General features: G+C 30.2%; 1 protein-coding gene across 2 annotated transcripts in view; it reads left to right on the top strand.

Moving 5' to 3' along the window:
- The window catches only part of LOC128389892 (potassium voltage-gated channel protein Shaw-like), a 43,916-nt gene that overhangs the window by 15,062 nt on the left and 13,167 nt on the right, over nt 1–15,687 (top strand). Inside the window, exons 4-6 of one of the 2 annotated variants that reach the window (XM_053349536.1) lie at nt 2,231–2,458; nt 2,559–3,732; nt 3,956–3,978. In XM_053349536.1, coding sequence (XP_053205511.1) covers nt 2,231–2,458; nt 2,559–3,732; nt 3,956–3,960 — 1,407 coding nt within the window. In that variant the 3' untranslated portion in view covers nt 3,961–3,978. Of the gene's footprint in view, nt 1–2,230; nt 2,459–2,558; nt 3,733–3,955; nt 3,979–15,687 lie in introns of those variants that run through there. The other variant, XM_053349535.1, reaches the window with a different exon arrangement.

Below are 15,687 nucleotides of genomic sequence, written 5' to 3'. Positions count from 1 at the left end.
CCTGAATGTGATTATATTCAAATTAGTTGATTGTATTAATTTTATTTATTGAACAATGGAAATCATGAATTGTGAAAGATTAATTCTAAGGATAATCAAACATTCATGAAGCTTAAATTGTGATATTTTCTCAGTTGTTTTCTTTGTGATAAGTTCTGATTGTTTAGAGTGTTGAACTATTAAAGTAAATTAAGAATTTCGATGAAAATTTTAAAAGGTTAAGTTGTTAATGGTGGAAATTTTTCCATCTTTTCAACCTTTGAAAGTGAATTTCGGTGAAATGGAGGAAGAGATTAATTTGAGCTTAGAACATGAATTTGGAACTTTTTTTGTTTTGTTTTGTCTTCTCTAAGAAGGATTTTACTCAAAGCTTGATGAGAGTGAGAGGAAGAAAAAACATCAGGATGGAACTGAAACTGATAGAAAATGAATCTTTCATCTTTTGTAGGTGAAAAGAAAAGGATAATGAGGATGAGGATGATGATGAGGTTTCGTATTTGTAACCATGAAAATAAATCAATTCAGACAATGAGACCATGATGATAATGATGATAAGTGTTAAGCTTTTCAGATCTTTGGTAACACTTTGACTTTGCCTCAATGGTTATAATCAATGTATTAATATTTGTCTTATGAGTTTAGGTCTTAGCTTTTTGTTACTACAACTATTCAATGCTAACATGAAATATCATCGCCATCATTTCAGGTATTGTTTATATGAGAATCGCCTTGAGAAACATTCATCTAACCAAAATGAAAATTCATCAGAAAACAAAAGATCTCGCCTCAGGCATGATAATCATCTTATTTATACATAAGATGATAACCTTACCACAGTTTGTACTTGTATTGTATGATAAAAGCAACTGAAGATGAGCTGATTGTTTGTCATAATGATAATGGTGATTGTCTTTTGATAACATCAAAAGATGAAAATTCATCTGAAAGATATTATAAAAAGTACAAAGAGACCAGGGAAGGAACGAGGAAAATAAGCAAAAGTTGATGTAAACCAATCAACAAACTCGAAGTTCAACTTGAACTGTTCTAGAACTTTGTTATTTCACCCTTCCCTGATTCAGAAAACTCAACGTTTCATGATTATCGTTTAACTTTTTCTCATTCTTCCTCTTCCAGTGTAAAGATGAGATGAGAATGAAAATACATTAAGAATTACGAGATTAAATTAGTTATTTTCTTCTTGTTTCTTTTGAACAATTAAGTATCGAAGTGAATTAAAGTAGATTAAGAGGTGTAAAGTTGAAATTATTTCCAAACAACAATTGAATTTAATGAGAATTAAGTATAATCATATAGATATTTTAAGAAAGAATAGAAAAAAAAGTCAATCGAATTCGAAAAGTTATATTCGAAAATATTCGAAGATGAATATTTGTCTCATTTTAAATCGAAAATGTTATAAGGCGGCAAAAATTGAAAATCTTCGAAATGAATCGTTCGGTTTAATGATCTGATCAACGAATTACCATGAACATGATTGTCTACTGAATTATCTGAATTTCAAGGATCATGAAACAGAAAGTAAAAATCTTCACTTTCTATTTAATGATAACAGTTAATTCTGATTATTTGTTTCTGTTCATTTATGATAAAAATAAAACTCATTGACCTTTCACCATGATGATGATTATCATCATGATCCTGCCACCATCTCTCTCGCTCTGAGTATTTATTATCATTACAATTAATGTGATTAGTAAATTGTGATCAAACAATCAAGACAAATAACATGATGATGACCATCAAATTGTAAATAACAGTTATCAACATATTGTGATTGTATAAATTGCTTATCATTACATTTGTAAATCATCATTAACTTTAACTAATCATATTGGATTAATTTGTTTGTTGATAATAAGAAATTGTTGTTAATCAATCAATAAAATGATTACCATCAAATAAGAGACAATTGATTGTGAATCTTGATTTGCTTTTTTTTTCATTTATATCATTAACTTAATTGTTGTTTCTCAACAAGGAAAAGGAAATGAATTCAAGATTAAGTTAATTGTTCAACTGTTAAGTTGTTGTATTTTATTTACTAATCAATTGTTGACCAGTTAATTTGATTGTATTACAACGACATTGATTTTATAAACAAACAATTAATTTAATCATTAGAAAAAAGGAAAACTTTTACTCTTAATTGTGAATATTATCCAATCGGATTAGCTAACTAATAATGATTATCAATTAATCTTGAAAGGTTGAACCTTGTTGCTGGATGACTTATACTTCACATAGAGATACTCAAGATACATTAGCGGTTTTGGATCGACTTGACCTGGACACGGATAAACCAACGGACGAAGAGATTGCGGCCAAATTTGGATTCGAAGACGATTATCTTAATGGTACAATGAGCTGGTGGCAGCGGGTCAAGCCAAAGATATGGTCACTTTTTGACGAACCTTATTCATCATTTCCAGCAAAGGTACGAAAAGACTACTAACCCAAAATCGATAATATTATTGACCTGAGTTGACATTTCTCTTCTCTCTTTCAATTTCCAAAATTTCTCCCCAAATTTTCAGGTCATTGGAATTGCTTCCGTTCTGTTCATTTGTGTTTCTATTTTATCGTTTTGTCTTAAAACTCATCCCAACATGAGAGTACCCGTTTTCCACAATATTACAGTTCGAACCTCAGTTAATACGGAAGCCTGGGTACTCGATAAACACCATACCAACCCACATGATGCCTTCTTCTACATAGAATGTGTTTGCAATGCTTGGTTTACAATCGAGATTTTGGTTCGATTTTTTTCCGCTCCTTCTAAATTGGACTTTTCCCATGGGGCGATTAACATTATCGATTTCACTGCAACCCTTTCATTTTATCTCGACCTTGCACTTCAAAATTTTGCCTCTCACCTTGATAATGCGGATATACTTGAATTTTTTTCAATCATTCGTATCATGAGGCTATTCAAGTTAACCCGTCACTCGGCGGGATTGAAAATTTTAATACAAACCTTTAAGGCTTCCGCCGGTGAGCTGCTTTTACTTGTTTTCTTCCTGGTTCTGGGTATTGTTATCTTTGCCTCTCTTGTATATTATGCTGAAAGGATACAAGATAATCCGGATAATGATTTTAATTCAATACCTCTTGGACTTTGGTGGGCACTGGTCACCATGACAACCGTTGGTTATGGTGACATGGCTCCCAAAACTTATGCTGGCATGTTTGTTGGTGCTCTTTGTGCCATTGCCGGTGTACTTACTATTGCGCTTCCGGTTCCCGTTATTGTCTCAAATTTTGCAATGTTTTACTCTCACACTCAAGCCAGAGCCAAATTACCAAAGAAACGCCGCCGTATACTGCCCATTGAACAACCCCGTGCGGCTCGGTTTCCTGAAAGACGTCCAGGAACCGGTGGTGGGCCTGGTGGACCCGGGGGAGTAGGAGGAGGAAGTGGAATGGGCAGTGGCGGTAGATCAGGAGCAAGTAGTGAACATCATACCAAAAGTGCCAGTAGAGAGGGTGGAGGTCATACCATGGGTGGTATTAATAGATTAAGAGGACGAAGTGGTACTACAACAAATGATGATTCAGATCGAATCGGTGGTAACGGTAAAATGGGCTCAACTCGTGATCCAGCCACAAGATTAGGTAACAATCGTTTCAACTTTGATCCAGCTCCAGTTAACCAAAGGTCAACTCAAGGTGACCAACAACATCAAAACGGTTCAACAACAACAGCTCAAGGTAATTACTTAATTTACTAATCTTAATCCTCTCCCATCATGTTGACCACCTTAAACTTAATCCTTTCACACAATCAGATTAAATTACCAGAATAATCAACAAGCTTCAATCCAATCCAATCTGATTAACTTGAATTGAATCTTTAGTTAACTAACTTTGAGTTGATTAAAAACTTTTGCTCTCATTATTTTTGTTGATTGTTGATTCTGTCAATTTTTATTAGAATGAAACTTTTTGCCTGATCAATTAATTATCGAGAAACAATTAACTTCCATCATAAACAGAGTATCAAATTAATCATAATGATTGAAACATGAGAAATCTGAATTTGAATGAACAACTTTGATTATCAACAAAATGATTAACAATAGAAGACAATTAATAATTGTCATCAACAGAAACAAAGTATTGTTATTATACTTTTAGTCTGATCATCTGTTACAACAATTTACTGATTGGATTTGATTTATTTTCTAATTAATAACTTCCATTATATATTCGCATTCAACTAATAATTATATTCATTGTGATTTCAACTAAATTGTTGACAATTGAAAACACACCTCAGGGTAAAATAATATTTCCCATTACAATTGAAATTGTAATTTCCAAGGTGAATATATATTAATAAATTTACATGATAATCTTTAGGCTATGAATCATTCCCCATCCTCTTGTAAGGCTCAAGAATCATAATTACTGAAAAACAATGACGATAATCATGATAAACTCAAGAATTAAGATTCAATGTTTAATCATGAAATTCATTTGAAAATTGTCAAAGTTAAATTACAAAAAAATCCCTTTAATGATTTAGCTTTAAATAATATCAAATTAATGAATTAAATACATTTAAATGATTAATACAAGTTTAAAAATAGGGGAAATTGAATAAATATTAATATGAAAATATTGATTAAATGATGATGAGATTAGTTTTTGTATCATGTTCACCATGGTGATGATAATGATGAAAATTGAATGAACAATTTTTATCATTATTGTATTGAAATGATAATCATCAATTATTATAACCATGAAAATAGTAATAATAATCAATCATTTGTAATCTTCAATCTAACCAGTTGACAATATTGTGAATGAAATGAGTATATCAGGGTGGGATAGTAGTAGAGTGCAGGGTGGGGGTGGACGATTGACCAAACAAAAGAGAGTGAAAAAAGTTCTAATAGAGAGAGAGAGAAACGATTCGAATTTTTTTTTCTTTCCATTTACTTTTTACATGGACATTATTTCGTGTAATTGATTGTTCAGTCATGTTCATGGTTCTAATATTTATATAAACACCAAGAGATAATCAAGATTCATTTTCACGGATAACCTTACCTTTTTGTTTACTGTAAATGTTGAGTTGAAGCTAATCACTTTTTTAGAATGTGATTGTCTTTTAATTAATTAATTAGCTGGAAGGGAAGGAAAAAAAATTCTTAATCAAGATTATCATCAATTCTGAGTCGATCTCAAATCTCTTGATAATATTCATTAGATTTTTTTCCCCGACTAGTGAACATTTATCTTATTTTTCTGTGTTATTTTATTCACTTGAAACTCAACCTCGAACCTACAACGTTCCCACCGCCCACTTACCGCCTTCTCAATATTAAGGACTTAATCTTCATCTTGAGGAAAAAAGCTGATTAATTAATGAGAATTTCATTAGATATCAAAATGATACTCAGCTCGACATCAGGGGAGAGATAATATTGGCTCAAAATTGAATCTAATTCCTATTCCCATTTCTCATCGGTATCACCAACGAACGTATCAATAGATGAATTAGAGAATAGAAAAAAATTTAATTTTCGAATTTATTTTCTCTCTTATCTAGCAAGTATACATGATATCCTTATGTGAATACATGTAGAGTATTAATAGAGATGAAAATATATTCAATGTTACTTGGAATTGGTAAAATATCTTCACCCTGAGGGTATTGAATGTTAACCAGAATTTACCATGAAAGATAATCTCCTTTACTTTTAGATTGAAGCTCATTTCAATCATGATGATAACTTGATCATCACAATTGTATCTGTTTTCAGAATAGATGAAAGTTTCAAGTTACTCAAAGTAAAGAAACAATAACCTGATAATGATATTGAATTGAGAATATGATGTAACCAATCAGATTTTCTTACCTTTTCTATTTTCAGAAGTTGAAACAAAAAAAATCAATTAACTTTTTCCATCAATCGTTTTTCTCACCTTATTGTTTTCCTCTTAAAAATCAGACTATGAAGACTCATCATCATCATCATGTTCATGATGATCTTTGAATTAGATTTAGAAGATTTTTATTTGAGTAGAAGGAAAATTTTTTCTAAAAGAATTGATTCTTTGGTAATGAAATTTTCACCATGAGAAAGAGAGAAATATTTATCGATAAATGAATTGGATAGATTGATTAGCATTTATTTGAATTTTTCTCTAAAATTCTAATAATGTCAGTGGTGATATTACTATCTGGTTGTGTGTTAATTTCTAATTCCATGTCAATTGAATAGAAGACTGAATTATCTTGGTGGAAGGTGGAAAAAGTTCTGGAAAGTTGAACCTGTAAAAAGTCAATTTAATAAAGTGAATGTAATAAATACAGTAAAGTACAAAGAGGATGATGGAGAAGATTGAGTTCCAAATTTTTTTCCCCATGATGATGAGAAAATATCATGAACATAATCATGGTGAAAGTACACAAATAATAGAATGAGGAGAAGAGGAAAAATCCACCAAGAATGAGAAAAAAGAGTAAAAATTTGAATCTTAAAAAACACTTTCGTTCAAATAATTTACATGTTTCTGTGAATATTTTGCTGTTCATGCTCATGTTCACCCACCATCAGGAAAAGTTCATGTTGATGGTGAACAGGATTGTAAATTTTTCTGTAATCAGAGAAGTTGATGAGACAAATTTTTCATTCAATCGAGAGAGAGAGAAAAATTCATCTTGTTCAACTTATTGGTACACTAAATGATTAGGAAGAGGATGATAAGTATGATGAAGATAATAATAATGTTTTCTAACATTGGATAAGGAGCTACATTCATGGGGATTGGGTGTGAGTGGGTAGAAGATGAAAGGATCAATGATGAGAAGAAGAAAATTCATTTTTGAACATGATGATATCATGATTGAGAATCAAAGTAAAGGTAAATATCTCATGGGAGAGAGTCAATGTTATCATGATATAATAATGAATCTAATACTCAATGGAGATGGAAAATTTTTTCAAAGAGAAGAAAATAAAATGAATCAAGTTCAGTATCTGAGTATATCTACATCATCATGATCATCATCATCAACTATTGATAATGATGATTATCGTGATTAATTTTTGAGTATCATCATGATCATTATCAGAATTGTTTGATTATATGAGAGAGGAAGATAAACTTTTCTTAAGCTTCTTCTTTAAATCCGAATGAAATTTTCCAATAACAACTTACCCTGATTATCATGAACACAATGATGATGATGATGATGATGTTGTTGTTGTTGTTGATGAGTGGAAGTTATAAATATACAGAATTCATAAATTCTAAAAATATTAAGAGGAAAATATTATCTTGCATGAAATTCAACTTTTCTACATGTAGACAATATGGATCAGTGAGCATCTTATTAAAAACTTTTACCCTGAAACTCAATGAATTTTTCATCTTTCTAGTTACATACAGTATCTTGCACAAAAAGTGACAGTAGCGTTTTTATTTGTTACTAAGATCGATTCAACTATTGAGTTGAAATTTTTTCACTATGTTGTAATCAGGTCTCTGGACTGATCATGAAAAAAATTTCATGCAAAAATCTGAATCGAATAACGAACTATAAAGATTCTAGCGAGCAAAAATATGATTTTCTCGATATAAGTCGCGTTTTTTGGCCTTAAAACTCAAACAACAAAAAGTTTATGTCCGAAATTTTTTCAACAGTTAGTTCAAGTATCATGTAAAAATTATACCTTGAAAAATTCTTGCAAAATTTTAAAGAGGTTTTTTTATCTTAATTATAATTAAAAATCATTATCGATTTTTTCATCAGAAAAATTGTTATTTTTGAAACTCCATAGACTAAAAATTTTCAAAATTATCTTTTTTGAATTTTTCAAAGAATTTTCATTATCTATGAGCGAAGCTCAACAAAATTTATAATTCGCTCATTATTGTAACTCTTATGGTTCTCATTTTATTCAGATTCGAATGCTCAAAAAAGCTGACTTTGTTTGGAAAAGTTCGATTTCAGTGAAAATAAAATTATATAACTTTTCAAGAGATCATGATAATTTCACGAAATTTTTTTCGTATGTGCATTAGTTACTAATCAATCTATCTGAGAAAAATCAGATCATAACTTCGACTCGTTTTCAAATTAGGACGATAAACGCTACTGTCACTTTTTGTGCAAGATACTGTATTTCCAGAGTTTACATGATGATTTTGCTCATCATCATTATCATCATGTTAGCATAATTTTCTCTCTTTTTTTTATTTCCAGTAAACTAATGGTGCTCACTGAAGAGTGGGTTCATCAGGAAGATGAAAACTTCATGTGACAGGAAGTTTATCAGTGGGTAAAGGAAGACTTATCTTCCTCATCCTCATTATAACCATCTTATATTAATACACACCATGTCTGAGAAGATGATTTAAAATTGATAAAAATCAACTTATTCACAGAGTTCTTGATGATTCAGAGTTTTTGATGAACTTTATCCTTATGGGGAAAATAGTATTTGCAATGTTGATACTTATCAACATTTGATTGAGTTGATAATATTAATTATTGTCATCCTGTTAATGATGATAATTATCATGATTGAAACAATATGTTGATGATAATTGTTGAAATATTTTGAGGCTTTCTTCCCATCTGATGAATGGAAATGAACTTTTTTCCCTGCTGATTCTTGAAACTCTAAACTCTGATAATATCATACACTTGACTAATCATTAATCAACCAACAACCTCACAATACAATATAATCATTTGCTTGATACAATGAACCTAAAGATAAAAGTTCAGTCAGATGAAACTACTGAATATTTTTCCTTCCCATTGAACTCATTAAAAATGTGTATTATTCACCATAAGAATACTCAATTTCACCCAGATAATGATAGTTGATAAGCTTTGAATCAATGAAACTCAGAGTAGCAAACAAATATTAACAATAACCTGTAAACACCATGAAAAAAGATTCAGGGTGAAAGTTTTCATCAGTTTATTCAATTATCATGATGATTAAAAGTTTCCATCAGAAAATAATATCACCTAACTTTATGATTCTAATATTTATCCCTTTAACTTTATACTTGTCATAGTTTGAATCTTTCTTGACCTTTCATGATGACGCTCTGAGAATCATCATGAATAAGATTATGGGACGAAAGATAAAGTTGAATAATAGCAATGTCGAAATTGAACTTTCCTCTTTCGAAAAGTTAATTTAAACTCATTAATTAGATGCTACAATCGAATAGCTAAAAATAACGATGAATATAAAGAAATTCAGAATCGATTCCATGATCATTAGAACTTTTTTCTCTTCCAATTCAATTGAATATCTACTGTTGCTTTCGATCAATCAACATCATATTTTTAATGATTATTGATCATCATCAGTCTTATCTTCATTATTAGATCGTTCATGTTATCGTCATGATGATGGAGAAAAAATTTTCAACTATAATCAAACAACAATCAATCAAAATGCATCAGGAATATTTGTTCATTTCTCTTGGAACTTTTTTTTCCTTCGTCGAACTTTTTTTAAAAAATCTTTTTCATCTTCCCTTTGTAACTTTATGAATATTTTTACCTAAATTCATTCAATTGGTTTTCCATTCATTGAACCATCTAAACTGTGGTGGTTTCTCATCCCTCTTCCTTTGACCCACCGAGTTTGGGTTAACAATAACTTTATTGTAATTCTTGTTTACATTGTATTGACATTCAATTGTTTACACCATGATATTGAATGATCAAGATGAATTATATACAAGCTGAATTAATAGTTTACCACCACTATCATCATCATCATGATCCCCCACTTTCCGCCTATTTCTTGGTGATTATTCAGATTATCCCATTATCATGATAAGTTTAACATGAAAAACTGAAGATACAATAACCTGATTGAATTGAAATTATCATGTTAACCTTAAAGGTTAAAGGGATGAAAAAATCTCCATGTTAATTTGATTAGTGACCCATTTAATCAATTGAATCAACTTGAATCCATAACAATTATCAATTCTGATTTAACACACTTTTGAATCAAAGGATAAAAGTGAGTGTGTGTCAAATGTTCATCTTGTTGCTTAGTCTATTGATTAACTGTGGGTAGACAGAAAATCAAATTTCACATCAAGTTTTACCATGAAACTATTCAGGAGATACACATGTAATTTCAATTCCAATCTGAATTATATAACTTAATCAAGTTTCATGTTAAACTTGAATAGACGACATGGAACTAGGAGAAAGTTTTGATTCATCTCTGTCTCTGTCTCTCTCTGAATTCAATCTCAATTTCAATTACAACTCTCACAGACACACCCAGCGAATGATAGAGAAAAGTTCATTACCTATTCATCAATTCATTTGGTTATATTTGGAAAAATAGTGAGAAAGGAAGAAAAAAAATTTCATCACATTAAAAAAACATCAGAATTTTTTTCATCTCTTGAAGAAAAAAAAAGTTCTGATTCCAACCTTGAACAAGGAATTAAATTCCCAAAGATTAACATGGTTATCCCATCATCATGAGCCTTGAATTCATTCTAGGAAATAAAGAGACACAGAAATGGTAGAAAGAAAAAGAAAATCAATCTCCAAATCAAATAAACTTCATTAAGGAACTTTTTTCTATTAGTTACTCTGCCCTAGTGAATGATTATCACCTGAGGATTTCATGATGAGTCTGAACAATAAGTTTGTCCAGTTGCTATATATAAAAGCGCAAGATAATGAGAAATGATTCAAAATAAAAAAGGAGATAAAAGTCCAACATGATCTTATAATCAATCGTGATTCTGATTAGTAACAATTGACCATCGTCTAAATGATAACAGAGAGATAAATATGACATTGGACATTGTGAGAGGTTCAAAAGTTACCTAAAGGTTAAATTGAGATTCTTTTCTGTGTTGACCATGTTCATTGTTCAGGTTCCGATGAAATGTTGAATTGAACTATTTTTTGTTTCTTTCACTAGTTTTTCCAGTCTTGATCTTACCTGGATCAGTTATTTATATATTGAACTATTCAGCCAAGCATGAGGAAAGAGGGATGGAAAAAGTATTCAAGGATTGAAGGGGTGGATAATTTTTGGAATAAAAGAGAAAAGAACTTTTTTTTTATTGACATTCTAAGTAAATGGAACAATCTTTTTATTAGAACCTTTGGAAAGTGAAATAAGAGAAAGGAAAAGTTTTTCCATTCAGAGCCTGAGGTAAGAGGTATGTAATTTTCCCTCCGGTGGAAAAAGAATGGGAGAGAAAGAGAGAAGTTTTTTCATAACTGTCTTTCCATTTTCATGTCAACCTGATGGAGGAAAAAAAAGTGAAAACTTTTTTCATGAGAAAATGAATTTTTCTATGAGTAAAATATGCTCATATTTATATGAAAGATATTCATGTATCTGTGTAAGACTCAGTTACCTACATGAGTGTGTATCTATCTGATTGACATTTTGATACAAAATTGTCATAAATATTTGACATGAGGGCTAAATTATTGGGTGAAAAGTGAATGGTAGAGTCACTGTCTCCATTCATGTTGTTAGATGAATCTTTTTTTCTGTCCCTTATCATGATCATCATCATGACACTCATGTAGACATTTAACTAGTATATTGTTGTTGCTTTTTCTTTGCTCAATAAGAATGAGGTAAGACTAAATTCAGGGAGAAAAAAAAGTTACTCGAATATGTAATTTGCATTATCTGAATGAATAAGTAGCCAAATGAATGACTGATGGTGAAAAATTCACGATACCATGAAAATTTCCACTTGTGACTGTCAGAAAAGTCGCTCAAGCAATTTAAGAGCGAAACTATCTCTCACTCTCTCAGAACTTTGTCAACTTCCATTGAAATTTGATTCTACTCTTTTACTTTCTCTTTGCGTCCACTCTCACATTTTGATCACTTTTTCGATCTATTTTTCTCATGACTTAATTGTAAGATTTTTTTTTCTGCATGATGATTGTTGTAATCACAATTCTTATCAACATCTTAATGATGAACTTTTTTTTCGAAGCATCTGAACATCATTAACCTTTTTCTATTCCTTTCTTTTGGGCATCATGATTCATTTTCAGAGTTGATATCAACTTTCTCTTCTCCCTTGAGTCTATCATGATGACGATATTAATACTCATTTGATATTATACTCTATCTGTATGGATAACAGCATGAAAGAAGAGGCTAAAAAATAGAAACAGAGACAATCGTTTCCGGATTTTCATCTCTTTTCCTTCCGGAAATGAGAAAATCGGGATTACAAGTCTGAGACGAAAAAAAGAAAAACGAAAGTTTCTTAACTCGAGACTAAACGGTTCTAATCCTTAAACGAAAAGATTTTCCTCTTCCTCGAATTTGTTAGTATCGAAAAAAAAGAACAATTGAAAGAGTACATAAAAGATACTGACCTTTAGTCTATTCAATTGTTAACCAATTATATTGTTCGATGATTATGAATGGTTATGAAAATCGAACTGAATTGATTTCGGAATTTCGAAAACTTTTGACCCTTTTTGAGACTCGAAAAAAAAGTTATATAACAATGGTAATTTCGAAAGGTTGTAAAGGGTAAAACTGTTCATCGTGACCTCTGAATAATCTCAGAATTTACTGAAAAGAGAGATAATTAATTCACCAGTAAGAGATTTTCATTTTTCAGTAAATTCTCAGTTCAGAGTTTCAGAATCTTCATCTGTTACTAATAATAATAATAATATTTTCTGCTGAAAGGTTATCATGTATGAAAGAAACTCAATTTTTCTTAGATTCTAATTATCACATTCTATAGAATTAGAAAAAAAAGTTCACCATGAGTAATTTTCATGGTAAATTATGAATTCATGATGGAGTAAAATTCAAGTGTCAATTTCAGTAAAAATTGTAAACTGAATTGAAAGAGAGATGAAAAAAAAAGTTAATTGAAATCAATCTTGAAATTAGACTATCAATGAATCCGAGAAGTTTGAAAATTATTCATTGATGAAACTTGATGATAATAAAACTAAAGTTAATTGAATTAAACAAAGTTTCATTGACTCAACAACATTTTACATGGTAAATAACATGATGATAAATATCCTAGGATATTACAATAGCATTTGTTGTTTAAAAGGTAAACAAAGTGATAAACACAATGAATAAGATCAACAGAAAAACTCAATTATCCTTTTAGGTTTTTTCCCATCAAATTCATTGGGCTTCAGAATCATCAACAATAGTATCATGATGATACTCTGGGTGATCATGAATACCTTTTGTTTCATTTTATACCATGTTTATAAGAAGTAGTAATGATGAAAAAAAATTCTCAATCTAAATTCAGTGAAATGTTTAACGGATAATGATCATGAATGAGTTAAAAAGAATCGTGATTTTATCATCAACAAATAGTTTCAAATCTTTAATCAAACTGTTAGATTTTTAATGGAAATCTAATTGTAAATTCTTGATCATGATAAGATTACAATTAGATTTTCTCAAACTGTAACCGATAGTTTCATATCTTGTTGATTAAATTTCATTATTGCAATTTTAGCTCAAATTGTTGGCTAAATGAAAGCAAAATCTTATTGATTTATCAATTGAAAATCAATGACAAGTTGAGATTTAAATTGTTCAATTGTTAATCAAATTCATCTACAAGTTGAAACCTTGGAAACTTTTACTTTTGGTAACCTGAACAATATCATGAATCGTCATGATTAACTAACTTGTAATAGAATCAGTTAAAGATACTGAACTTTTAGCGATTAACAAACAATCAACTCATTGGAATCTGAAACAATATATTTCACTGAATTTGAACATTTCATCATCTCTTTCTCTCTCTCTCTCTCTCTCTCTCTCTCTCTCTCTCTCTCTCTCTCTCTCTCTCTCTCTCTCTTTATGAGTATATTTCTAATTATCTCTCTCAGCCACACCCACACTTCATCTTCCATCATCATCATGTATTATTGCACATCTTTCATGATTATCATTCTAATCTTTATTGTGATTAATTTTCTCGACTAATTGAAAGTCAGATGGAAACTTTAGTTCCATAAGATTATGAAACTATTATCATGCTAATCAAGGTTCAACCCAGAATCTTTTTCCCCCCGTTCAGCTCAGAGATTTATCTTCTTCTTTTCCATGTTATCATGAAACTGAAAGTAAAGAGAAACTAATGATAACAATAATCATGATGTTGATGATGATTAGAAGGAGGAAAGAAAAGAGAAAAAAAAAGTTCATTGAGAATTTTTTTTTCTCTCCATCTAATGTTGATATTATTTCGTCTATTTATTTTTTGCTTCATGTTACAATTATTTCTCTCCCTGAATGAATTTTTATCTCATTTCAAACAGAATTTCAACTTACCAACATTCCTAGTAATCTGATTTCTTGCTGTTTATCTCAAGATTATCAAAGTAATTGATCCAGATTCGCTCAGAGCTTTGAGTTTACCTTATAGAGATAAATTTACTCACCATGAAAACAAAAATGTCAGGTAACAATTGGATGAAAAAAAAGACTCGATTCACTTTCATAATTTCAGAATTTCAATATAATAATAATAGTGTTGAGATTCACATGGTTACCATGTTAAAAGGTGTGAAGAAATTTGGTTTAGTTTTTCCTCTCCCCATTATCATGGGTGGAATAATTTTACCACTCAGATAGAAATTGACAAATTCCTATCACCTTTTTTTACCTCTCCCTGAACACCATTTACAATGTTATCAAGATACAATATCAATTTTCAATTTCCAATTTTCTCATGATAAAAGTTCACAGGAAAATTTATCCAACGATAATTCAACAACTTGTTTCCAAATGATATTTCACTTTCATTTCGTTATCTTTTTTCATCTCACCCTGGATCTCTCTCTCTCTCTCTCTCTCTAGTCTCACTCTCCCTCTATCACATTGTTCACACTTTGGTTCAGTTTCAATTGATTCACTTGAATTGAATAGAAAAAAAATTCTGATTCCTTAGAATCCTGAACAATTCAAATTTCCTTGAAAAGAAAATCCTTTCTTTTTGTAACTTTATTCAATAATTTCCATTGACTCAGATAAATATTCCTCATGATGTATATCATGATAAAAGATTAATGATGAAGGTTTATATCTTCATCTTCATCACCAAAAGATCAATCATAAAATCCTTTCGTGCAAAATGTTTATCTTTTCATTTTCTTTCCACAGAAAATTCATTCTCATTATCGGCGAACTTTTTTCTTTCCTTCTCTCTTTTTAAACTCACGATGGAAATTCATTAAAATCTTACCCTGACCATCTTTCAACGATTAACATGCTACATGAAGATCAATTAAATCACACAAGTTCCAATTTTTAATGAGAACAATTTAAAAATAGAAAAATTTGATAAAAAAAAGTTCCAAAGTATTTTCTTGTTTTCTTTTTCGTCCAATTTTCAAACTTATCGATTTTCTTTCCCGAGCTCAGGTTAACCATTGAAATGGTAATAAAATTACTCATATTACCTTTTACCTTTATTACCAATCGGTTTTCACCCTTTTTTCATTTGTAAAGTTATCATGTTATTCAATAAACATTGATAACTTTGACATTATCATGAAATCATTTATCAGCCATTTGAATCATGAAGTGGAACAAACAAAAAACTTTCCTCCAGAATTGGAAAGTTTCAAATTCTGGTGATTTAGTTACAAGGGAAATCAATACG

This window comes from Panonychus citri, unplaced genomic scaffold, assembly GCF_014898815.1.
Source record: "Panonychus citri isolate SS breed McGregor unplaced genomic scaffold, ASM1489881v1 Contig00111, whole genome shotgun sequence".
In the NCBI taxonomy this organism is placed as follows: domain Eukaryota; kingdom Metazoa; phylum Arthropoda; class Arachnida; order Trombidiformes; family Tetranychidae; genus Panonychus; species Panonychus citri.
This window is presented reverse-complemented; position numbering and strand designations above follow the sequence as displayed.